At 34.2% G+C, this 25,657-nt stretch overlaps 2 protein-coding genes across 6 annotated transcripts; one reads left to right on the forward strand and one right to left on the reverse strand.

The window, feature by feature from the left end:
• Nucleotides 1-2,892: 2,892 nt before the first annotated feature.
• LOC120163175 (protein TRANSPARENT TESTA GLABRA 1-like) lies at nucleotides 2,893-5,406 on the forward strand. 2 transcript variants are annotated; one of them, XM_039173173.1, is made up of 2 exons: nucleotides 2,893-3,986; nucleotides 5,195-5,406. In XM_039173173.1, the coding sequence occupies exon 1, from the start codon at nucleotides 2,957-2,959 to the stop codon at nucleotides 3,983-3,985; it is 1,029 nt and encodes a 342-aa protein (XP_039029104.1). In that variant the 5' UTR covers nucleotides 2,893-2,956; the 3' UTR covers nucleotide 3,986; nucleotides 5,195-5,406. The 2 variants fall into 2 exon arrangements, with proteins under 2 accessions (XP_039029104.1, XP_039029105.1); XM_039173174.1 differs by lacking the exon at nucleotides 5,195-5,406 and adding an exon at nucleotides 5,021-5,039.
• A 682-nt stretch (nucleotides 5,407-6,088) lies between these two features.
• Nucleotides 6,089-24,491, reverse strand: LOC120162948 (two-component response regulator-like APRR5). 4 transcript variants are annotated; one of them, XM_039172982.1, is made up of 9 exons: nucleotides 24,486-24,491; nucleotides 10,162-10,303; nucleotides 8,830-8,991; nucleotides 8,576-8,706; nucleotides 8,315-8,470; nucleotides 7,917-8,085; nucleotides 7,528-7,831; nucleotides 6,605-7,379; nucleotides 6,089-6,389 (listed from the first exon to the last, which is right to left on the reverse strand). In XM_039172982.1, exons 2-9 carry the CDS (start codon nucleotides 10,247-10,249, stop codon nucleotides 6,258-6,260), a joined length of 1,917 nt encoding a protein of 638 aa, XP_039028913.1. In that variant the 5' UTR covers nucleotides 10,250-10,303; nucleotides 24,486-24,491; the 3' UTR covers nucleotides 6,089-6,257. The 4 variants fall into 4 exon arrangements, with proteins under 4 accessions (XP_039028913.1, XP_039028912.1, XP_039028911.1 ...); XM_039172981.1 differs by having other exon boundaries at nucleotides 10,162-10,315; XM_039172980.1 differs by lacking the exon at nucleotides 24,486-24,491 and having other exon boundaries at nucleotides 10,162-10,439.
• Nucleotides 24,492-25,657: the final 1,166 nt, after the last annotated feature.

Consider the following 25,657-nt stretch of genomic DNA (forward strand, 5'->3'; position numbering starts at 1 on the left):
TTGAGTATTATTTAGCGTTAATGTATTGATTAAAAACGTTTATGTTTGATTTTAGGTGAAAAATAATGTGTTGGAGAAATGGAAGTCGATGACTGATACTGATAAGGAACCTTACGTGACACGGTCAAAGATGGATAGACAAGAATACAAAGCTTTGAGGAAAGCACATGAAAAATAAAATATTCATTAAACTTGTAAATACTTTGATAAAAGATATATAAGAACAGTAACATTATATATTTTTAAAAATGTAGGAGGTGTCGACAAAGTGCAGCATAAAAAGAGTGAACTCATTAATTGAACACCTTAAGGAGAAGAATAAAGTTAATGTGCTGGAAGAATTGGGGTTTGGATCTTTGATCAGAGTAAGGGATCGATCAATTCGGAGGGAATTATGTCGATCCTTAGTAGAGCAATTCGATGTTGAACATATGGACCCTGAAGGGGCTTTATTGGCTATGCAGTCAACATGGTTAACCTGGATAATCCCAACTACAGAATTGATTCCTGCCACGATTTGCGAGAAACTCTATTTTACAGATTGTTTGGCAATAGGGATGGCAAACAGGTATAATTTCGTGGATTTCGCACAGCACCCGCTCCACTTGGGGCGGGGATGGGTATTATTTTAGTGGGTAGTGGGCGGGTATGGATTTAGAAAGTGGTACCCGTCGCGGGTAGTGGGCAGGTAATGGGCTTGAGACCTTATCCGCCCCGCATCCGCCCGCCCCGTATCCGCCCGCCCCACATCTACCCGCCCAGTTAAATATCCATTAAATTTTGGACCATTATGAATTTAGGTGTAATCTTAGAGACTAATTTATAAATCCTAATATTGTATACCATATAACTTGTAATTTAACCAAATATTAGGGATAAGTTTATGAATAAATTTTTTTCTTTCAAACCTCTCGTTACTGCGCCGATCTTTCAAACTTCTGGTCTCTACTCTCGAGCTTATTCAGGTACATTTCTTCCCTTTTTACTTGAAATTTAATTTTTGTAAGAGTCATTTCCATAGTCATTTAATTTTAAGCTCCTCTGCATTTCATTTTAAGAATTTAATTTTTATTTGCTCGTATTGATTTTTAATTATTTTTTAGATTCATCTCAATGTTTATTTTAAGCTTAATTTCTTAATGTTATGGAAATCAGTATCTTGTCACACTAAGCACCCACGTTTTAGGCCAACAAAGTCAGTTTGTTGCTTCTCAAACCTCCATTTTTAACGCCACTGAATAGAATTAAGTGTTTCACTCGTGCTTTCTCTAGTACTCTGTTTGGCTACGGGGGAAAGTTGCGGAGGTTAAATATGCTAACTTTGAAACTGACTTTTTCAAATTCAAATATCAACCGAGTATTTTACAATTTTCTAATTTTTCGAAGTGCTAAAAGTATTTTAAATTAAAAATTGCTCGTAACTTCCGTTCTTTAATTACTGAGTTTCCTGGTCTTTACGTTTGATGAATTTTATTTTATTTATTTCTAAAATTTTCAAATTTATGAAGCTAAGGTTACATCTTACATTTTCCTAAAACATAAAGTTTGGAAACTAATCTTCTTTTGTACTTAACAATTTTTCATATGTTCAGAGATTTAATGTCTTCCTTGTGCTTTATAATTTTCTTCTGTTCTTGTCCCCGAAATTAAATTTATGTTCTCCTTTCTGGAGAGCTGCTATTTTAGGAGGTCTTAAATCATCTTAGTTTGCTTCGACAAAACTTAACTGTTCTCAGCTTTTGTTTTGGTTAAATTCGATGATATTTTCTCATATTATAGGGAAATATAAATTTATAATGTCCTTGAATCATATGCGTATAATTCAATTGCCCTTTCATGTTTTACTAAAAAACATAGTGTTTGCCATTTATGTTTCTAGTATTTTATTATGGTGTTTTATTAGAATGATGATTGTAATACTGGAGTATCAGATGTCACAAGTATTGCCTGAAATTTTAGAATGTTGTGCCAAAGAACAAAAACATTATGTGTTTGTCATTTATGTTTCTAGACTTTAATTATGTCTTTTATTATGGTGTGTTATGTATTTTAATATCTATATTAACACTTAACTCAGATAATCCTTCGTTTATTTTATTATGTTTCTTAATGGACGTGTTTGTTTTATGTGTGTTGCTTATGTATAACTTAAGTATGCTATTAGGTGGGTCTAGCCGGGTACGTCTCCAGTGGGTAGTAGGTGTGAGGATGGATTTGAGAATGTACCCGTGTGGACGGGTGTGGATTTGAAAATTTTTACCCATCATGGGTGGTTGATTGAAAAATATTAAGTGGGTATGGGGATGGGGGAGGGGGTATCCGCACCTGACCCGCCCGTTTGCCATCCCTATTTGGCAAGGTTCAAGTACATAATACAAGGGAACATATGGAAAGATCCAAGTATCGGTTAAAAGTAAGCAATTAGTGCATTGACACCCCATTTGACAATTTCATTTGCTTTGCATTTTTCAAGTGTACATATAAATAGCTTTGTATAAGTAATAGTTAAATTTATAAGCTACACGGTAAAATTATACCAGTATAATGATAATATCATAAACTTTTATATATGTATCAATACTTTATTATATCGGTCTCAATACTTTAATTCCACATGAAATCTCAAACAATCTGCACACAAAATATATATATATATATATATTATAATTTTAAAACCTATTACTTAAAAGTAATAGGTTAATTAACAATGAAAATGATTAAAGTTAATCGGTATTATGAAAATATAAATAAATAATGTATAAAATAATATATTGATAAAATTTACTACCAAATCAAGTAATTAACCGATTATGTTACTGTCGGTTCTAAAGCTACATAATTTTAACTTTAGTTAATTCCACTTAAAGTCTCAAACAATCTGCACGTTAAATAGCTTCCCCTGCAAATTCTAAAATCTTTCCCTAATTTTCCTTGAGCTTGTCAAAGGTGAAGAAAAATGGAGAATTCGACTCAAGAATCCCACCTGAGATCCGATAACTCCGTAACCTACGAATCACCCTACACGGTTTACGCCATGGCCGTATCTTCAACCCCCTCCCCGACGAATCTCAACCATCAATCCATCGCTCTCGGCAGTTTCCTCGAAGACTACAATAACAGAGTTGACATAATCGCCTTTGATCCAGACACGCTTTCCGTCAAAACCCACCCGACCCTTTCCTTCTACCACCCTTATCCACCCACAAAGCTCATGTTCCAACCCAATCGTAAATCCTCCTCCTCTTCTTCCGATCTCCTCGCTTCCTCCGGCGAATACCTTCGTCTCTGGGAAGTTCGTGAATCTTCCATTGAACCTCTCTCTGTTCTCAACAACAGCAAGACCAGCGAGTTTTGTGCCCCGTTAACTTCCTTCGATTGGAACGATGTTGAACCCAAGAGAATCGGGACCTCCAGCATCGACACTACATGCACGATTTGGGACATCGAGAAGGGCGTCGTCGAGACCCAATTGATCGCTCATGATAAAGAGGTTTACGACATTGCATGGGGTGAAGCTAGAGTTTTTGCGTCCGTTTCCGCTGATGGGTCTGTCAGGATTTTCGATTTGAGGGACAAAGAACATTCCACGATTATTTATGAAAGTCCTCAACCCGACACCCCTTTATTAAGGTTGGCTTGGAACAAGCAAGATTTGAAGTATATGGCTACTATTCAAATGGATAGCAACAAAGTTGTGATTTTGGATATAAGGTCACCCACGATGCCGGTGGCTGAGTTGGAGCGCCATCAAGCCAGTGTCAATGCGATCACCTGGGCTCCTCAGAGTTCTAAGCATATTTGTTCTGCTGGGGATGATACACAGGCTTTTATTTGGGAGTTGCCTACGGTGGCTGGACCTAATGGTATCGACCCTTTGTGTGTGTACTCTGCTGGCTCAGAAATCAATCAGTTGCAGTGGTCTGCTGCTCAACCGGATTGGATTGCCATTGCTTTTTCTAACAAAATGCAGCTTCTCAAAGTTTGAGGTTTGGGACCATATTTTCCTGCTTGAAAGTATTAAAGTCTGATAGTTCGCTTCATAGAATGCTAAAGCTTGTATTCCTCTTTGAGTTAATTTGTGGAATTTGTTATATTTAAGCCTGTCATTTCTGTTATTACTTTGCTCCTTTAATGAAGTAAAAGTTCCTCCAACAATCTTTGGTGAAATTCCTTTAGTTAGTTCTTCATCAAATAGTGAATAATACCTGCAAAAAATTTTAAGTTTGGTATATTTGATGCTTGATATGCTTTATTCAATACAGCTGGAAAAAAACTTCCCCTTTTAGATAACTTGAATTTGATTTAGTTTGAGAAAAGAATTTTACTAAGCGTCAAGGTCATCAAATTGTGTTTAATTTCATGTTAAGGAATTCAACTTAATATTTTGTGGCCGAGAAAGAATCGATGGTAAGTGTGAAATCCATCTTGTTGAAACTTATAAGTTAATCAGAATCAAACAATTTTATCTGGTTTGAAAGGCAGGTCATCTCACTTTGCATCTTAGGACTGTCTTTGTTGTTACATGATAGCCATTAACTAAGCCAATCATGTAACAATTACTTTGAGGATGAAATAATAGTTTTCTTAATCCAGATCAAAAGGGAAAATCTTAAGTTTTCTAGGTAATTGGCTAATTGCTGCTTCAAAGCAGAAAGCTTTCCTCTGGAATGTTGATAAGAAACATTGTGGTGGCCCATGCTTCTAAAATCTAAATCAATGATGTGCTTTGAGAGAGGAACACTCCAAGGGTTGAGTTCTAACGGTCAATATGTATGGTTTGCTGCTTTTACCTTTGGTTATGTATGTCAGCAATTTGAGTTATTTTTAATTGCTTTAATGAGCTAGGTAATTGACCAACAGAATGCCTTGTGTTAAAATTATTTATTAGATGGTTTGTGTAGAATGTGAGCATGCATTGTTTAAATGCTTATGGAATAATGAAGACATGCAAAAGGGACATGTTTTTGTATTTTCTACTTTATTGGACAGCAAATTTGATTCAATGTGAAGCTCCCTTCAGGTCTAGGTGAGGATGGTTTACTGTTTCTGATTGATGCACTTTGATTCAATGTGAAGATCCCTTCTGAGGTTGGTTTACTCATTCTGTCCGATGCATTTAGCTTGGTTGACCGTGAGTTATATGCTTTGATATTTGTTTATTGAAGCACTCTTTGGTTGTATATCTCCATGGAAGTCACTTGAATGAAGTATCATGAAGACCTGCTACAGATCCTATATATAAAAATGGAACTCTCGAGTAGCTTAGGTTCGCATCAGTTGCTGATTGAACAGTAGTATTCTGTGGTATTTGTTGTAATAGCATGAATGAGTACTTGAAGGTTCATATTGGATGATCAATGCATGTTCAAAACAAAGTTGTATTAATAGAAAGCTCTGATCTTAGGCGTGGTTCCATAAAGTATTTACGCAAAGAAAAGCTTATTTATTATATTACTCATGAGTGTTGAAATAGTTTCTTATAACATAAAAGAATTAGTACAAACCTATACATCAAACTAGAAAACGAGTAAAAACTTGAGAAATAATACCTATCCAAAACAATCAATATATATTCCTTCTATTTGATCAAATTAATTCAAGCGGATGGCTAAAAATTATCAAGTGAATTTATTGTCAATTCATTATTCATTACTAAATATGAAGAAGAAAAATAATAATAAAACGAAAAATGGTATAAGAATTAAAATGACTAATTTAAAAGAAAATGAGGACAAAAAATGTCATTAAAAAAATAATGTATGATATGAGTATGGGGCCTGGCCTTATTGCAGTCAAAGCGGTGTTAGTATTTCTCGTGTCTGCAACGAACAATCAAAGTAATAACATATTCATTTTCCTCTTTTACAATGTAGACTTTTACATGATCCGTTGATTTGTCGAGGCAAACACTGGCATGCGGAGGCAGACTTTTGAAAAGAATAATAAAATTCAAAGGCCATTAATGGTGTGATAGAGACCCTCTAACAAAAACAAACTCTCCTTAAACAGTAATGTGTTGTTCAGAGGAGCTATGAGATTACACATATTAGTATTTACACCAAGTCTGTTGAAAGAACAAACCAACCAATAAAGAAGGATTCGGGGTTCTACTATAAAATATCAAAACATTAGTTTCCTTTAAGTACATACTAACCTGTGTCATTAACTACTATCATACAAAAAGCATTGCTTATGTGCTAAACCATCTATATAATTTGAGTCCGTGCTCTCCTCGGTTTACAGGGTTGTAACTATTCCTATCTATCAGATGAATTGCCATGATGACGCTCAGCTTCTGTATGCGTAGGATTAGCCTGCACTTGACGGACAAACTGACCTTTTACTCGTGGACGCTGCTCCGCAAGTTTCTTTCTGCTCTCATATCGGACCTGCCAAAAGAATTGAGCATGAAACGTTAGCTGGTTGCTCAAACCATGCAAGTGTAATCCGCACATGGTTCTACATGTTACATCGCAACTGGAAACTAGCACTAGAATGTAACATCAGTATCTTGTTAATGGATCTCAGAATATTTTTTTCTTCTATGCAAAGTATTGAACAGGAAAAATGTAAGCACATAATGATGGCAACTGAATCATTTTACCTTTTTCTCATAGCATCTATCCTTTCGCTTCAAGCGGAACTTCATGAGAGCTGCTTCTCTTTGGATAGAACGGCATGAATTTCCACTAGGGCTAGGAAAACTTTCATCGTTCTTGCTCTCTGTAGAAGCTCGGCCGATTGCAACCTGATCAACATTGCCATTACTTGCACCAGTGCTTCCATATGCAATACCATTAAGTTGACTTAAAGAGCCATTACAGAAACTGCTAGTTGCACTCTGATCAGTGTTGGGAGACATATGCCCTCTATCCTCAATTGAATCCAGCTTGTGCAAGGGTTGGTTGGTTGACTGATTTGTATTGGAAGCAAGTCGGTCATACAACTGTCCAGAGGAGTTGGCTTCAAAACTGGAATGACGAAACAGATTCACACAAAATGCAGGTTCCTGCTGGTTGGCTGAGCTTGGACTTTGCATGGATGAACTTGATCGTGCACAATAGATTGGAGGAGTAATTGAGTTATAACCATTGCACGGATTATTCAATCTTATACCCTTCACTGGTACTGGGACAGGGAATACTCTCTGTTGTGTGCATGCTGCTGCTGCTGCTTCAGTTTGCTTCAATTCAGCAGTAGCTCCAGTAGTAAAAGGAATCATACTTCTTTGAGAAGTTAGCGTAGGACTAGGAGTATCAGAGTTGTATTCGGAAATAACGTTGGTCAACATCTTCTCAGAATTAGTTTCAGAGTCTTTCTTCTGATCACCGAAACTCATCAATGTTGAATGCAGGGGCTGTGATACTCTGCTAGCGTACCTGCATTAAAGATAATTGGTATGATCAGCAATAAAAATGCAAGTATCAAATATAACAAAAAAGCAAAACCTGATTCAATCCATTTCTTCTAAAACGTTTTTTGTGCAAAATTCTGAAGGTGATGATAACAAATATAACATAAACCAACCTCATGAAGGCTGATGCATTAGGATGCCAGAAGGTAGGCCTTTCTTGAGTAACATTCTCAGATACATGAGGATTACTTCTTCTCAAGGAAAGATCCAAGTATGGAGAAGAATCAAAATTTCTAGCGCTATTTATTGAAGAATTCCAATTTTTATTAAATGTTCCCATGAAGTCAATGGCTTCTCTTGGTGAACCAACAAGCACATCACCAGCCTCAGCCAAGATATTAGTATCCCTTCTTTGATTTTCCAGTTCAACATCCTTGTGCACAGTTGTTGTGTAGGCATCCTTGCAGGAATCAGCATCTTCTCATAAATTCAATGGCACATTGAAAGAACGTTAGATGCTTTCATATTGAACAGAATGCAAAAATTCAAAATTTAGTCTTACCTGCATTTTCCATCTGATGCATGAGCAGGTTCTGATTGAAACTGGCATGAGCTTCATGCTCCTGCAATTCAATTGGTGGTGATTTTCCCTTCATCAAGTGTGAGAATTCTTGCATATTTTCCTTGTGGGTACTCTCAGCCTCCATATCTGGCTTCGTACAAGAGCTCTGCTAGACAGCAAACATGCAGTCTATATTAAACTTCATGTAGTCAACTTAAAACAGGAAGAGAACTCATTTTGATCATGAGCATTAGTAATTCCCAATAAACATAACCAGTCGACACAAAGAAATGGTCGCCAATCCATAAAAAGTATGCGAGTGTAGGGCAAGCAAATCTTCTATATAGTAAATGCATAGATCAATCACAAAACAAATATGACAGACGAAGAGTACTGACCTGGGCATCACTCCCTTTCTCAGTTTGTTCCTTATTTGTTTGGACACCAGCCAAGCAACCAATGGAATGATTACATGCAGCATCATTTTCAGAGCTAGCTTCAACCTTTTTCTGTCCAACACTCTCATCCAGGGAGGGATTCCCACCAACTACTGACTGATTTGAAAAACAGATATATATCAGGATTTGGAAAAATGTAAACCATATTTTCAAAAGAACTGTAAAATAGAGATCGAAATGAAGTGAAAGAAGTTAGCATACTGATCGTCTTCTCCATACATGCTGCCATAAATTTCTCAGCTCATTTCTCCTTATCGGTTTAACAAGGTAGTCAGCAGCCCCTCTCAACATGCATTTGTATACTGTGCTAACTGAATCTTGTGAGGACATCACTGCACAATCATGCCCAAAGAAAAAGAGCAGTTATTTAAATTGCTTTTTTGTAGACGCCAAGTAGAAAATCATTGCAACTGTAGAAATGTATCGAAAATATTATAGAATCTTTCATATCATACTTATAACAGGGATGTTTTTACAAACATCATGCTCCATGATTAGTGTAAGAAGAGCGAATCCTGATATAGATGGTAAATCCACTTCTGTCAAAATGAGATCTACACTATGAGGCCTTCCTTTCAGCATCTCCCATGCTTTCAAGCCATCAGAAACAGCAGCAACTGATCAAAAGAAAGGTGAAAAAGAAAACTATTTTCAGCCCTAACTGTCGCATGTTAAAATTGTAAACAACTACTTATTTAAAGCAAGAACCAACATGCAATTTTGCGGCCCAAGGAAAAAAAAAACTTGAACCACAATCTACAACTATGTTAATCATAAACTGTTATAAAGTTTGGAATAATTTCGATCTTGTATATGTTGTAGATATCATCAAATGGAATAAATTCAATCTTCATACAAAACAAGTTTGGGCGGACACCTTCGCATGTGTGCTGAAAGCCTTGAAATAACCCAAAAAGGATAAAAGTAACGCAAATTGATTTCCACACTCACAGATTTACTAGATAAGCAAAACATATTACATTGAGGCATAATACCCCTAATGAACTATCAACTATATAAGATCTCTCCCTATCCTTGGCCCTAATTACTTGGGGGTTAATTAACTAAAGCAGCCACTCTGTACAGCATCCAATCTAAAACCCATTTTAAGATTCAATTGATGTGGGATAATACCACTTTAACACACTCAATCTACCAAGCTCCATGAGCCTTCAATCCCCTGTTTACAGACTCTGAACCAGCGAATTGCCTCTTGGCATATCTAAATATTTACAAAACTATGATAGTTTTAGTTATCTAGACCCACATGGCAGGCTTTGAAGAATCCAAGCATCATGTAAGCACCCTAGAGCATTGTTCTGATTTGCCTGCTTTCATTATTTGGCGATAATTATATTTACCCAATCTTGGAAAGCAATTTAAGCAGGTGGATCCTGTCTCCAAAGGAAATTTTACTAACAATTAACAAAATCTACAAGATTTTTCTCATGAACACACACACAGAGACAAGGGCATGTTATTTAATTTAAGTTACTTGAGCTAAGGAAGTCTCAGCTCTTAGAAACATGTAATTAAGACGAGAGAAGGTAAGCTGAAGCAACTGAAAACATGGGGGGGGGGGGAAGATTTAGCTGGAATTCCGTATATTGAAATCTAAAAGCAGCAGCCCTGATGAATCAAACAAAATCAAAACTTCTGCAAAGTAACCATCAAAGCTGAAGCAACTCGAAGCATAAAATTGATTCAAACCGAACGATCTCAGGAGTTTAAAAGAGAATTCCAGAAAACAGTTGTAATTGGGGGAATCAACAAAAAAGGAAACTAACCTCTATAACTGCATTTTCTGAGAAGAGCAAAGATAATCTGCCTGGTTGAATCATCAGCTTCGACCAACAAAACCCTCAAAGCCGGCATGGGTAAAAACCTTCCCCAATTTACCACTGCCCCAGAAGCAGAACTCCCACGCTTCTCTCCCTCCTTCTCCGACTCCAAATTCCCATCCAACTCCTCATTTTCCTTCTCCGTCTCACTCCCAATTCTAACTTCCTCGCTACTCACCACAACGTCACCCATATTTACCTTCGCTAGCAATTTAGAAATGCAAAATCTATGAACATCTTATGCTAAAAATCTATATAGGAAAAGAAAATATCTAAAACCAGACCCTTTGATCGGACGGCAATTAAAAGGCAAGTGGCTGAGCTCTTAATCAAAAGGGCGAAAAATATCTGACCTTGCAAATCAAAGAAAATATCTAGAAGCGTGGCCTACGGAAGCCATGTCAGCAGGTTTACCGATCTGTTGGATTTTGGGGCTGTCGTTTAATTCTACGCTACGCCCGAACAAATATTATTCAAAGGCCAAGGCATTTGGATATTTTTGTGTGTGGGACCCAATGACTAAAAAATCTATTAGCTGCAAAATCAAGATATTTTTTATGCTCTAACTGTGGATTTATGTTACTGGACAGAAACCCGACACGTGGGGCATTCCAAACTGATCGCTTTTGGTTCTTGTTTTTTCTGTAAGTTAGTGTATAGGCAGCAATCCTCTTCTGAGGCATGTGCAGCGACGTGCTTGGTCCTAACTTTAAAAAATTTAAGAGGTTTAAATTAAAACTTTTAGAATCTTTGAAGAGTTTAATTTATACTTTTGAAATTATAAATTTAGGGTCTAATTAAAATTTTAATAAATTTAATTAAATTTTCTAAAAATTGTGAGAGATGTTTAATTAAGAACATTAATTTTTTTAAATTTAATCTGAAATTTTAAAATTATTGAGGATGTTAAATTATTTAAAAAATTAAAGGATCTAAATTATATTTTTTAAAATTTTAGAGGTTTCATGGCTGTTACTAATTTCTCTTGTGTTCCGCTACTGGACAAGTGGTTCGTACTCTCTTTTTCTATTCAATGAATGGGAATGGCGAGTGGCTCTGCTTTATACCCATTGGCCACGTGGGCTTCGTTTGTAATACGTTTGGCTTTCCAATACTAGTCCTGCGAGTGTGGTAAGCCTAATATTTTTGGGTAAACAACAATCCGGGTCACTTAATTATGGAATTGTTAACAAATAGGTCCATTTTCTTCTAAAAGTTACAAACTGTTCATTTTATTAAAATATTATTATTACAAGCAAGTAATTACCATTACTTAATAAAAAAAATCACAGGTCAATAAAAATTAGACAAGAATAGTGGTGTGGCCTGGTATTATAATAGATTTAGTCCTCCAAACTCATATTTATCAATTTGATTTTAATTTGAAACAATTCAATAAATTTACCCATTCAATCATTCATATTTAAACTTGTTTATCATTTTGTTCTCTGTTCTTCTCCCAAAAATGTTATATTACTTTCCTAATATAAAACGATTTATTGTTGCTTTATGGCAGAACACAATTATCCAACTATTATTTTGATTCAATGGCCTTGTTTGCTTTGACAGTATTGTAAAAAATCTTGAATTGATGAAATTTTTATATATGAATTGTTAAATTTATTAAACTTTTTTGAATTAAGATAAAATCAATAGAACATGTAAGTTTAGGGACTAAAAATATTAATATATTGGGTCGCATTAGGCGTTAGTTTCATTTTTAATAACAAATTGATATGTTTGTAATAATATTTTAACTAAATGATTTTTTTATAATAATATTATAACCGAGTGATCTATTTTACAATTTTAGAAAAGAAATTACGTATTTATTACTAAACTTATAATTAAGTGACCTACAGATGTAATTACCGTTTTGCTCAAGTGGCTGTCATTGTTAGTTGGAATAAAATCACGTTTATTCACATTCCCTTATTTTTATTGGTTTTAGATATATTTTAAATTATTGTCGGTATTTTCTGGAGGATGAGAAATTTCAGGAAATAAGAGAAGATCTTCACCATTGAATGTGATGAAGCATATTCCATTTCCATCTATTTTTGCTTAATGCCCATAACTTATCTCCTAAAGTTTTTTCCTTCCGGTCTTCAAGACTTTGTCCTAACTAATTCGGACCCGACCCCTTTTACATACTTAGTTTTGGTGAATGAGTTTCTTAATGGGAATTTTCTGTATATAAAGGATTCAAACTCGAAACTTGTTTAAACGATATCAAACTACTTACCACTTGAACTAACCATATTAATTATCTCCTAAAGTTTTAAAACTTTTCCATAAAATTAAATTTTTTATTAGATATATATAAATTGATCCCTCTAATTGTACCTAAAAATTTTTATTTGAATATACAACAACAACAAAACCCAATTCCCATATGTATGAGGTAAGGGGAGGTAGGGTAGTAGGTTGCCCCCAACGCCAGGTTGAGAGTAGCTTCCGTGGAAGACCTCCGGCAGTCAGAAAATTAAAAATATAGATAAAATTCAATGCATATATAAATAAATACATAAATATATAGTTAAACAGTATTCATATGCAGTCATTAAAATCATATGTGCGTCTGTAACGAGAATTAATCCATGCATAATATAATTAAAATATTATAGATAAAATAAATTTTTTTATACAAAAATATGATTAAATGAATCTTTATTAAATGCATTTTTATTTAAAAAATTATAGATAAAACGAGTCATCATTTTAAAATAATATAATTAAAATTTGTTAATTTTTTTAATATTTAAAGATTTATACGACCGTAATTTATCAAATAAAAATTTATTTGATTCATGATTAGAATCAGCGACTAATTTTATTTATTTTTTTTGAACGACTCGTTTTCTTATTTTAATTAAACAATTTTATAAGATATATAAATATCAATCTTACTTCAATCATAATTATCAGACCAACAAAACAATACAATTTCTTATTTAATTTTGGTATATTTTTACTTTATTTTAAAAAAATGGGATGGACACGAGACCGAATTCGAAAGGTTCAAATAGGATCGTTTTTTTTAAATTAAGTTTGAGTCGGCTCGAATTTAGGTTTAGAGTATAAAATATCCGACCCATCCCGACTCAACCCAAAAAATAATATAATTATATCTTATATATTTAGAGATAATTGCAATAATACTCCTCTTTATATTATTATTTTTAATTAAGTCTCTATTTTATTGAATAAAATTAATAATTTTATATTATTTCAAGTCGAGTTGAGTCAAACTCGGATTGGGTGAAGTTACCCTAAACTTGGGGTGGGTTGGGTTTCAGGTGGAGGATATAAAATTTTCGGATCAATCAGAAACTCGACCCAATCCGACCTATGTCCATCCTTACCTAAAGTGTATTTATTAATTGAATTAAAGAATTTGATATATTAATAAATTCATATGAATTAGTAGCTGGTGTAATTAGAGAGTAGAGTAGATCATATCTCCATCTCCACTCTAACTGAAATAATTTAACTTAGCAGCCAAGACAAGACGAAAACAATTTTATTACAATACACATACATTATTCATTGATTAGTAGAGATGAGGGCAAACTTCAAATAATAAATAATATGAGGACAAGATTTAGCTTTCGCCGATCCATTTGAATTTCCAAGCGAGCACAAACCAATACATCTTATAAATTTGATGTAAACTCAATTATTCGAATCAATTTATTTTATATAAAATTTAATATAGATCCAAATATAATAACCTAAATTTGATACAAAATCAGAATAAATTGAACTGAATCGAAAATGGCTCAAATTTTAGTTGGGTCGATATGAATATGAATTGAAAGTAACTAGAAATGAAAGTAACCCAAACCGTAAATAAACTAAACCAAAAACAATCAAAATTTAATTTATCCAAATATGATCTGAACCAAATAACGACCCAATTTTAATATGATAATTGAGTTAAAGTGAATGAAAAATTTATTTTTATTGTTATTTATCTTTCAATAATGGATAAATAATAAAATAATAAGATAAAATCTAATATATATATATATATATATATATATATAGTAATTATTTATTTAGTTTGGACTTTGTTTAAGTATTTTTATTCATGAAATATCTAAATTTTAAATTCAATACCTAATTAAATATGTACAAATCAAATAAATCTAAATTAATTTTAATAAATAATTAATTATGATAAAATTATTTTTTTCATTAAATAATTTTAGTATAATATATTCTAATTCCGTAAAATCATAATAACTTTATCGTCTTAGAATTTATGTACAACTTTATTTAATTTTCTATTTAATTTTTCATTTTTATTAATTTAATATCAATTTTAAATTTCGTTTATTAATGATAAAAAATATTAAATTAATCTCTAAGTCATTTAAATAATAACTATTAATTTAATATTTCATTTTATATTCTATTAAATAATGATATAAATTATGAAATTGGTTTACAAACCATCTAAACTAAATCATGATTTATTAGTTTAATATTTTAATTTAGAACCAATTAAATAATTTTTCAAAACTATTAAATTAATTTTCAAATCATTTTAATTTCTCCGGATATATAATTACTTAAATTCAACTTATTTTTATAATATAAAAATGTTTATTTTTATTTATAATTAAAATATATCAATGATAAAACTATTTAAAATAATATTCATTCAAATATATTTATAATAATTTCAAAACATATATATTTATGATAATATAATTTTCTAAAATTGAAACAAACTTTTATATTTATCATTAAGCATTAAACATCTAATTTAAAATTTTAATTAATAACAAAATTTAAAATTTTATCTCTCATTAGGTCGCATCATAAATTTTTCGGGATAGATCAATAAGAAAAATGTTATAAACTCTAACATGTCTTATAAGTCAAGTTCAGGTTAAATTATCGTCTCTGAATGATGATTGAATTGGAATAAAAGTAAACATAAATGATAAGATTGGCAAAAAAAAATATACATTCTTTTACGATGATATATCAATAATTCTGTATATATTTGATTCGACTCATACTCAACTCAACCTGAATTAACCCAATGATTTAAGGTTGACCCGTACTGAAAATGACTGATCTGACTTGACCTAAAATTAATCGACCTGATATTGAATTGACTTTAAAATTAACCGATCTGATATTGACTCGCTCAATCAATATGATATTAACTCGCTCAATCAATATGATATTAACCTAACCCGATACTCAATCCAACTCGACTTACCATAGACATGAACTAAATAATCTGATCCGAACAACACGTTTACCACCTATAGAATTGGCTAAATAGATCACAACATAATAGTTTAATGTTCCCTTATATATTCGACTCTAATCAAAGATCAAAGATCAAATTCAAATAACAAATGTTCGATAATACAATTAGGACGGACATGGATCCAACGGATGAACTAAACAATATGAATATTTTCAATTCCAAACACGTGTTGAAAGATAATTACACTCAATTTCAATAAGTGTAAACGACACAAATAATCACTAATGTTTGAATAAATTTTTATTTTTTCACTGAAATTTCAAAAATAATAAATTAATTCCTAGCGTTATCGATTTATAACAAAATGATCGCTTTAACATCATTTCCGTTGAATTGATGACGTGACAACGTCAACAAAAATGTTAATATTTAGCTTTATCCCTAAACTATTGTTAAAATATCAAATAGGTCCTTAAACATCTAATTTTATATTTGTACTTTATGATTCTTGTTCTTGATATTGTCGTGAGTTGCTTCTTCTTCGACAGTTGCAGAACGGGTGGTTTGATGAAGATGAACCAGGAAAGTGAACATTCTTACGTGATTGAAATTGCACAGGATGTTGATGGTTATGTGAAGTTGAAGAATGTTGAAGATCTGCCATAGAAAAACCATCAACAATTAAACACTGACTGCACATATAAATTCAAAACACTGTAAACAAATTCTATGTCAGATAATTTCAAATTTTCTTCCAAAAAAATGTATAAACAGCTCTGTCCTATTTTCAACACCAAAGGCATGCATTCTTTGCAGCGTTCCAATTATCAAATGATTGCAGTAATCTGCGCTCTTGAGCCCTATAAGAGCATTTCTTAGCAAAAATCGACTAGTAATTATTGTGTTTTATCAGCAATAAAATATGTATTGAGTATTATTTTGTTATCCTTGAACGATGTTGTTGTCAGAGTGGTAGAGGGCTGCGTTTGGGTTTGGGAGATGATGAGGCGGGGAGGGGAGGAATACAGTGATGGTGGGTATTTGAAAAAACTGAAGAATAGAAATTTGTCGGGTGCATTAGATATAAAATTATTGTTTAATGACTTATTTGATGTTTCAACGGTAGTTTAAGAGTAAAACTAAATATTAAACTTTTTGTTAAAGTTGTCACATCATCAATTTAATAGGACGGCGGTGGAATAACAATTTTGTTATAAATTGATAATGTTAGTAACCAATTTGATACTTTTGAAACTTTAATGGGGAAAATGAAAACTCACTCAAACATTAGTAACCATTTGTGAAGTTTACCCTTTCAATAATCACCCTTGACTTCATAGATTAAAAGATAATCAGGAGCGATTAAGGAATTATTATTATTCTTTGAGGTCATGAGTTCGAACACTATGTATGTTGGAGTATAAATACTCAATATTAAATAATTAAATCTTTGAACAGATATTAATATTTATAGAAAAATTAAAAGATAACTACTCCTAACAATTCCAACAAGTGCTCGGGAAGTTAATGAAATCAATCACAATTAAATCAAATTGGTAGAATATATAAATAATAAAAAATAAATATATAATTATATTAATTTTTTAAATTTCTACGTTAATTTTTTTCATTAAAAATTAATAACATTGTTAGAATCAAACTAGATTATTACATGTCAGCAAAAAATTTCTTGAAAGGATTGAGATGGCAAAAGACCATAACAATCACATGGCTAATTTCATGAAATAAACAATGTGACAGCAGCATATAAAATTCTTAATTGTTAAGAATTAAGTGGCAACATCTTAAACCAAAAACAAAGGCAGCAGCAAAAGTTAAAATGAAGGAGCTCAACGTGGCAAATGGAAAATAGTTTGAAGGCAACAAATTGAGTCGACAACAACAAACCAATTGACTTGGCAGCACCTCATGTAAAGATTATTGATCGCTTGGATATGTATATGCTAAGGAAAGTAAATATGTGCAAGTATACAGAGTCGAATCAAGTAATAAAAGATAAATGAGTTATCGTCTCGTCAGGGATTGATAGACCTTTTTAAGTTTCACTACAACTAGAACTAGTTGTCACGAGCTAGTTCCTGAAGTCCTGTCAAACTAGAAAACTATTAGTAATAGATTAAACAAGATAAAGCAAGAAAATATTATAAAGTATGGTTATAGAAAAGTTTGGTTGAGGCAAAGTAAATATGCAAAACTATCGAATTAAAATAAGGAAATAAAAAACAAGCGTTGATTCAAATATATTCTAAACAACCTCACATATTCAGACTTTTCACAGAGCACTCATGTTAGTATTTTTCTATGACAAGAAATTATTCTAAGTCTGAAATGAATTGTTATGATATGCTTAAGTTGCTCGATAGGATTACTGAGTATTCTTAGACGGTTGTTATGGCAATACTACTCAGCATTAACTATAACCTTTGGTTTGTCAGACTGTTGTTGTAGCAATACCACTCAGCATGAACTATAATCGTTGTCTATCCTACTTTAGTGTCTATCCCTTTTAGTAATTAAAACCCTCTCCTTATCTCTAAGTTAGGCAGGTTAGAACATCACCATCCCGGATCCATTCCATTGTTCACGTAGATCTATCTTAATTCTCTCAAATCTAAGAATCAATGTCTAGACAAACGACAATCTCTCGAAGCTCTTGCAATGTCAAGACGTGTTTCACCTAGACCCAAGTAATCCCTCAAAGCTCTTACACTGTCAAGGAAAAATATTTAAACAATGAATAAAACAAACATGAGCAAAATCATAATGCATCATTCATAAAACATAAAATAATTGTCTTGGCAAAACCAAAACTAACACCATTTAAAGCAGTTCATGGTGTTGTCAAAAAATAATCCAAAGTATCATCGTTTAATACAACCCCAAGAAAAGTAAAGAAATTAAGAACAAAGGAAGAACGACTCCTAAACAGGGGGCTCTGTCGTGACATTTCTGACCAGTTCCTCGCCTGCCCTGGAGGCCAGCCTCTCTCGAGGCCTGACCGTCGCTCTGCTATAAGCATGGCTATGGAGGACACCAAGGACGGTGGGGTTGGAGAACGGTGGAAAAGCACTGCAGTTGCTCACTCCACACTTCAGTTAAAGCTCTTCTTACTTCCTTGCCTCTCTCTTTTTTTTGACGGCTGTGACTGAGTATTTATTAAGGGAAATCTCCTAGGGTTTCACATAATTAAAGATTCCCTAAATACCCGTGTTTTCTTGTCCAAGATAAAAAAGGAAAGGCGACTGGTTGTTGTCAGAATCTTGAGAGCTTCATTGCACGTGAGGGTAGTCGTACAATTGGCATGTGACATAAGCAATTCATCATATCCGCTTCAGACTTACAAGTTAAACCTTGCCTTGGTGAGATAAATCAGCTCCTCAATGTCTTTGTCTTCTATGTTCCACTGGCCCTTGCGAAATACATTGTCACGACTGAAATGTTCCTCCTTAGTTAATTTCCTGCACACACACAATCCACACAAGCTCTTTCTCCTCAGCAACATTAGTCAAAGAAAATAAATCTTACCTAGGAAAAACTTATCCACCACATGCAATTATAACCTAAATGCAACTAAATGCGATAATATACTATGAACACTTTGTTTAGATGAGCAATAACTTAAGTAAAAAGACTATAATAAAGTCTTTTTTATGGAGTTATCACACCCCCAAACTTAAACTATTGCTTGTCCTAAAGCAATGGACAATAGTTAGAAAAAATTAAAATTTTCATGGAAAAGTAATATTAAGAAAATCATGTGGTTTTAAAATTTCAGCCCTCAATAAAAAGTTTGGCCTCAACATGCTTGACTGTCATATAATTCAAGTACATTCATGAGTCAGGATTCCTTACTAGCGTGTGTGATTGATTATAATCAGTCTATGCATGAACATAATTAGAAAACTTCAAGTAAGTACTTTTGTTTTGTCAAGGGATCAAATTATTTGTCAAGTGCAATTTCCACTCCTATTTATTCATCATTTTTTATAGGGAGTTAGCTCATCACACATACCATTCCACACTCTAGGTGAAAGGGAGCATACCTTCCACCCCCAAGCTAGTCGGGTAGAGTTATCCTGTTACTACTTTCATTCACTCATATGCCTAGGCAACCCTTAATTTTTATGGAGTTTTCCGGTTATGCCATCACATAGAGGAGTGTCCCTTTTATTCTATAAAGTTTAAGTACTAAGGAGTTCAACTTTAGCCTTACAATTCTTTGATGTCTCGGCATGCAGAGAGTTATTTCCTAAAAAATTACTAATCACCTTAAATAGAGACATCATACAATTGTGTTTATCAGTTTGCTAAGGATCAAGCCTAAGGTCGGTTCTCTCCTTTCGACAGTCTTGTATAATAATTCTAGCCTAAGTAATTAGATTACGCTTTCATCATCGGGCATCCTCAATCTATTCTACACAATAGACTTAACATATTATATCATGACAACCAAAATTTTTAACCAATTATCATCAATTGCTTTTAACAAGCAATACCTCCCCTCAAACTTAAGGGATGCATTGTCTTCAATGCATGTAACTAAATGCAAATGCAAATACAGAAAAATATAAAAATAAACTTACTGTGGTGGGGCAGCTTGACTGGACGCATGTTCTGCGTCATTTTGGAGGAGGGGTACTCTTGGATCCCGTATCTTCAGATACAATCTGCGAGGGAGAGGGATGAAGGACATGTCCTGTTGTTTGCTTAATGCGTCGCTTAGTTCTCGGGGTGTGTGTTGGTGTTTGTTATTCTTCAGTGTGGGTGGGATGTCCAAGAGTTGCTGGAGTCTGGCTTTGATTTGGTTTGGGAACTGGCATTGTGTGACGAACGGGGGACTTTTTAGTTGCTTGCTCGGTTACGGGTTAATCGGGGACTGAATGAAGTCATCTTCAGAAAAGAATTCGGGTGGAATTTCTTGAGTGCTTTCAGAGGAAGAGAAGGAGGAGCCCAGATATTCATCAGTTTCTCCGTGGTCTTCTTTAGGTACTGGCGAGACATGAGTGGCAAGTGAAGGGATGTCTACAGGGAAATCTGGGGGAGTATTTTGTGCCGAGGCATTGAATGTACTGCCGCCTGCAGTGTATTTTAAAATTTTAATAGGAAAGGGCAGTTAATCTTCATTGGTGATTGGAAGCAGCTCCTTGAAAAAGGCATTGAGTTGTACATCCCTTGCCTTCACATAGCTAAATAAAATCTCCATGTGATTTTCCAGGTGCTCGATCCTCTCACGGGTCTCTCGCGTATATGTAACCACGACTGCCATTCTGGCCGCTGCAACAGATTTGGCTCCTATTTACAGGCCCTCATGTGGGGCATTATCGTCGAAGCTCATGAGTTCTGGCACTTTCTTCTTGGTTATTCCTTCATTTGACTTGATAAAGTCCTTGAATAGTTTATCAGGGACTTTTTTCTTCTTGTACAAAGTCGTTATCAGGTTAGGAAAAAAAAGATTACCTCAGTTTTTCTTTGCACAGTCATGTATTTTCTTGAAGAAGATTTCTCCCACATTGATTGCTTGCCCATAAATAATCGAATTCCGCAGCATCAACCTTTTCATTAAAACGGTCGTGTTGTGGGAGGTCTCCATTAGCTTGCCCTTTAGAGGGAAGTGATTCCACAACTTTACCATTGGTTTAAGAGCTCAGTAATCTACCCGTTTACGCGTTAGTGCGTTACCTTCAAATTTGGCACATCCGAAGTAGAGGTCTTCGAGGACTCCACTGTAGGTTTCTTGGTTTGCCTCAGCCATAAACTTCTTGTGTTGGTCTTCTACCTTTTCCAACTTAAAATAGCGGTTGAGGGTTGATGGGGAAAATCGAATGAGTTTCCCTCTCATATAGATAGTATGTTGAGATGGGTCTTCAAGATAGGTATAAAATTAACAAACCATCGCCGGTGCCACAACCTTAGGATACCGAGAAAACTTCTATCATTTATACTTGCTAACCATGCCCATTACTTCTGGTCCAAATGGCTCATCACTTTATGCTGGAAAAAGAAAACCATCATCCAAATATACTTTCCTTTTTTAGAGGTTTTTGAACCGAGCTTCAGCTTCAGTAGTTTGAAAATGATCAAGTCCTGATGCTGGGGGTGGATTTTTCTTTGATCTGGTCATGATTTTTGCTGGTACAGAGTGTTTCACGACAGCGTTTGAGGGGAAAATATTTAAGGGAAAATTTTGAAGGAAAAAAAATTGTGTACACGATGAGGAAGATTGAGTGTAAGTTGGTTTTTTAGGGAAGATAATGGGTGGTTTATTTGGGGCAAATTGGTCAAAATGATGGGGGAAAATATGGTATTAATGACACAATATTTGATTTGACATAAAATGGGGAAAATATATATTTCCCTCTTCATAATTATCACCAAAACCTTTTATATTAGGGTTTTTCTTCCTCTCATGTGTGAGTTCTCACCCCATGTTGCCACATGTACCTTGCATGCCAAAAAGAAACAAAAATATAAATAAAATAAAACAAATAACTAGTGCATAAAATAACTTAATTTATTCATGTACAAAATTCAGATTTTGGTTGCCTAGGCAATGAAAATTGTTTAAGTAAAGCAAACTCTTGGGCATCGTGTTTTGTTGACGCCGGTTTATCGCGCATGACTGGTGCTCCTTTGTATTCCTTTAGTCTCTGACCATTCACCTTGAAGATGGATCCATCATTGCAATTCTTGATTTCTATTGCTCTATTGCTATGGGCTTGGTGTACGATGAACGGTCCTGACCATCTGGATTTTAGCTTGCCTGGAAACAATTTGAGTCATGAATTATAGAAGAGCAACACTTGTTTGTCCAGAATGAAATTGCCTTGGAAAAAATTTTCTATCATGCCATCGTTTTGTTTTTTCTTTGTATAGGCGGACATTTTCCTAAGTGTGAGCTCTGAATTCATCCATTTCGTTCAGTTCCAAGAGTCTTCTTTCTCCAGTAAGCTGAGCATCCATGTTCAATTTCTTGATGGCCCAATATGCTTTATGTTCAAGTTCCACATGCAGATGACACTCCTTACCGTAGACTAGTTTGAATGGGGACATTCCTAGCGGTGTCTTGAATGTTGTGCGATAGGCCTATAGTACTTCATCTAGCTTTGGCGACCAGCCCTTTCGACTTGGGTTGACCACTTTCTCAAGGATTTATTTGATTTCCTGATTAGAGACTTCGACCTTCCCATTGGTCTAGATGTGATATGCCATGGCTATTCGATGTCGCACTCCGTATCTTTTAAGCGCCTTGGTAATTAATTTGTTGTCAAAGTGTGTGCCTTCATCACTGATATTAGCTCGCAGTGTTCCAAAACGCGTGAATATGTTATTGTGCAAGAATTTCAGTACGGTCTTGGAATCATACTTAGGTTCAAAAGATGTGGGAAAGGGTTCCACAAAATCTATCCCCCACACGTCGAAAAATTCAACCTCCAGAATGTTTTGCTATGGCATCTCATATCTCTTTGATATGTTCCCTATGCGCTGGCATCTATCACACGACTTGTAGAATTCGTGTTCATCTTTGAACAAGATGGGTCAATAGAAACCGGATTGAAGAACCTTCGCTGCTATCCTTATTCCACCGAAATGTCCTCCGTACGGTGATGAGTGGAAATAAAGTAGAATTTCTTTGTGTTCTTCTTCTGGGACACATCTCCTGATTATTTGGTCGCTGCATTGTTTGAGGAATTGTTCATCCCAGTAATAATGTCACACATCATGTTTGAATTTTTTTCGACTTTGACTAGATAAATCTCGAGGTATAATACCACTAACAAGAAAGTTGACTATGTCAGCATACCACGGCACAACCGTGACATATAATATTTTCTCTTCAGGGAAATCCTCCTGGATGTCCTTTATGTCATGACAAATATTTTTGTTTTCCAATCTAGACAGATGATCTGCTACTTGGTTTTAGTACCCTTTCTATCCTTTACCTCTAAATTGAATTCTTGTAGTAATAATAACCATCTGATGAGCCTAGGCTTTGCTCTTTTTTATTGATTAAATATTTAATGGCAGAGTGATCTGTATGCATAATAACTTTAGTTCCTATGAGATATGGCATAAACTTATCAAATGCAAATACTATTGCAAGAAGTTCTTTTTCAGTTATGGTATAGTTTATTTGTGCATAATTAAAAGTACGACTAGCATAGTAGATAACAAGAAAGAGGTTACTTTATCATTATCCTAGCACTGCTCCAACTGTATAATCACTAGCATCGCACATGAGCTCGAAAGGTGCGTTCCAGTCTGGTGGAACAACGATTGGTGCTGATGAAAGTTTTTTCTTCAAATCTGTAAAAGAATTTAAATAGTTATTATTAAATACAAATGGTTGATTTTGTTGAAGCAAAAGACACAAAGGTTTTGAGATTTAACAAAAATCCTTTATGAACCGCTTATAAAAGCCTGCATGTCCAAGGAAACTGTGTATTCCTTTCACATTGGATTTGTAAAAATTTGTCTTGGCCAAGATTTTTTGTTTCCTCTTCCTCCACTGATTCCATGTCTCTAATGAATTGGCATTATTTTGAATTGTCTACATATCTCATGGATTTGAAGATATTGATTGTGACGCTTTGATCTCCTACCCGCATCATGAACTCTCCCTTCTCGCAATCTATTAAGATTTTCCAGTGGTCAAAAAGGGTCGTCCAAGAATGATGGGTGCATTTTCATCGGCTTCGCAGTCTAATATTAGGAAATCAACTAGGAATACAAATTTGTCCACCTTTATAATGACATCTTCAATTCTTCCCTTAGGACGAACATAAGACCGATCAGCTAACTATAAGATAACTGTGGTTGGGCAAGCGTTACACATTTCTAGTTTTAAAAATATGGACGTTGGTATCAAATTTACGCTTGACCCTTAGTCAACAAGAGCTCGTCCTACAAAGTTGTCAACTATTGAGCATGGTATCACAAAACTGCTAGGATCTTTTTTCCTTGGTGGGAGTTTGCTTACTGTAGAGCAGATTTCTCTTGTCGTGACATTATTTTCTACCTTCTTCTTTTTTGTGACAATGTCTATTAGAAACTTAGCATAGGAAGGCATATGCTCGATGACTTCAAGTAGAGATACATTGATATACAACTGATCCAGAACATCAATGAATTTCTTAAACTAGATTTCGTCATTGTGTTTCTTCAATCGTTGAGGAAATGGTGGTGGAGGTCTCACGTCATCTGCTATAGGTGGTGAGGAAACTCTGGCATTGGCTATAAGTTTCCCATTATCTGTTTGACGAGTTTCTGAATCTTTATCATTGTCCTTTCCCTCAAGCAGTCCTTCATTTTCCACTATTTTAGCTCGATCCTCAGGTTGTATAATGCCTTGGCTAGAATCTTCCAACTATTTTCCCCCAAACTTGTCATTCTAGTTAATCTTTGTACCACTCCTCAGTGTAAGTACATTTCACTGTTCATTTCCATGATGTTTAATGACTTTAGTATCAATAGGGAGACTTCTTTGTGGGTGAGAATGTAATACCGTGGTGATTTGACCTACTTGGTTTTCCAATGCTCTCAATAATGAACTATGGCTTTGCAAAAGAGCTTCTTGACTTTGCAACAAATTACCTTGGTTTTTGATCGTTGATAGGTGTTTATGTATCAAAGTCTTTGTTGAAGCCTTGAAATATTTTGTCAAGGCCATAAATTCCTGCTGTGAAGCTTCCAAGGAGTTAGAATTAGAGTGTGTATTAGAGGAATAACCTGTACCTTTAGTGTATTGGCAGGGCATCTGCTGATGTTGATTCTGAAAATGTTGATATTCCTAATTACTCCGCTGTTGCCTATTGTAATTTCATGCCTGATTTGTTGTTGTTGGTCCCTTGATTACTCCATAAAAAATTCAGATGTTGTCGCCATCCAGGATTGTATGTATTCGAGTAGGGGTTATTATTTCTTCGGTTGTAGTTGCCCAAAAAATGATGGACTCCTGGTTTTATGAACATTCACTCTTATGATGGTTGACATGATAGAAAATTGTTGAAAACATTTTGATGTTTCGATATAACAAATTAAGTTAAATGAATTTTAAGATTTTACAAAAGATTTTCTAAGTATATACGATATAATTATTCGAATATCAAAATATTACTCAAAGTTTTTCAAAGTTCATTTTAATCCTTACTAAAGTGTAAAATTGTGTTTTATACTAAAACTATTTTTTAA

The sequence above is a fragment of the Hibiscus syriacus genome, unplaced genomic scaffold (assembly GCF_006381635.1).
Source record: "Hibiscus syriacus cultivar Baekdansim isolate YM2019G1 unplaced genomic scaffold, ASM638163v2 tig00111427_pilon, whole genome shotgun sequence".
Lineage (NCBI taxonomy): Eukaryota > Viridiplantae > Streptophyta > Magnoliopsida > Malvales > Malvaceae > Hibiscus > Hibiscus syriacus.

Bases quoted from the DNA above. Each gene is read 5' to 3' on its own strand.
- LOC120162948 (XM_039172980.1), bottom strand. From the start codon at position 10,408: ATGGGTGACGTTGTGGTGAGTAGCGAGGAAGTTAGAATTGGGAGTGAG. The intron at 8,471-8,575 runs GTATGCTAACTT...TTTTCAAATCAG, and splicing joins ATGTATGGAGAAGACGATCA to TCAGTAGTTGGTGGGAATCC. The intron at 6,390-6,604 runs GTAAAATGATTC...TTCTTTTGGCAG, and splicing joins ATAGATGCTATGAGAAAAAG to GTCCGATATGAGAGCAGAAA.
- LOC120163175 (XM_039173173.1), top strand. From the start codon at position 2,957: ATGGAGAATTCGACTCAAGAATCCCACCTGAGATCCGATAACTCCGTA.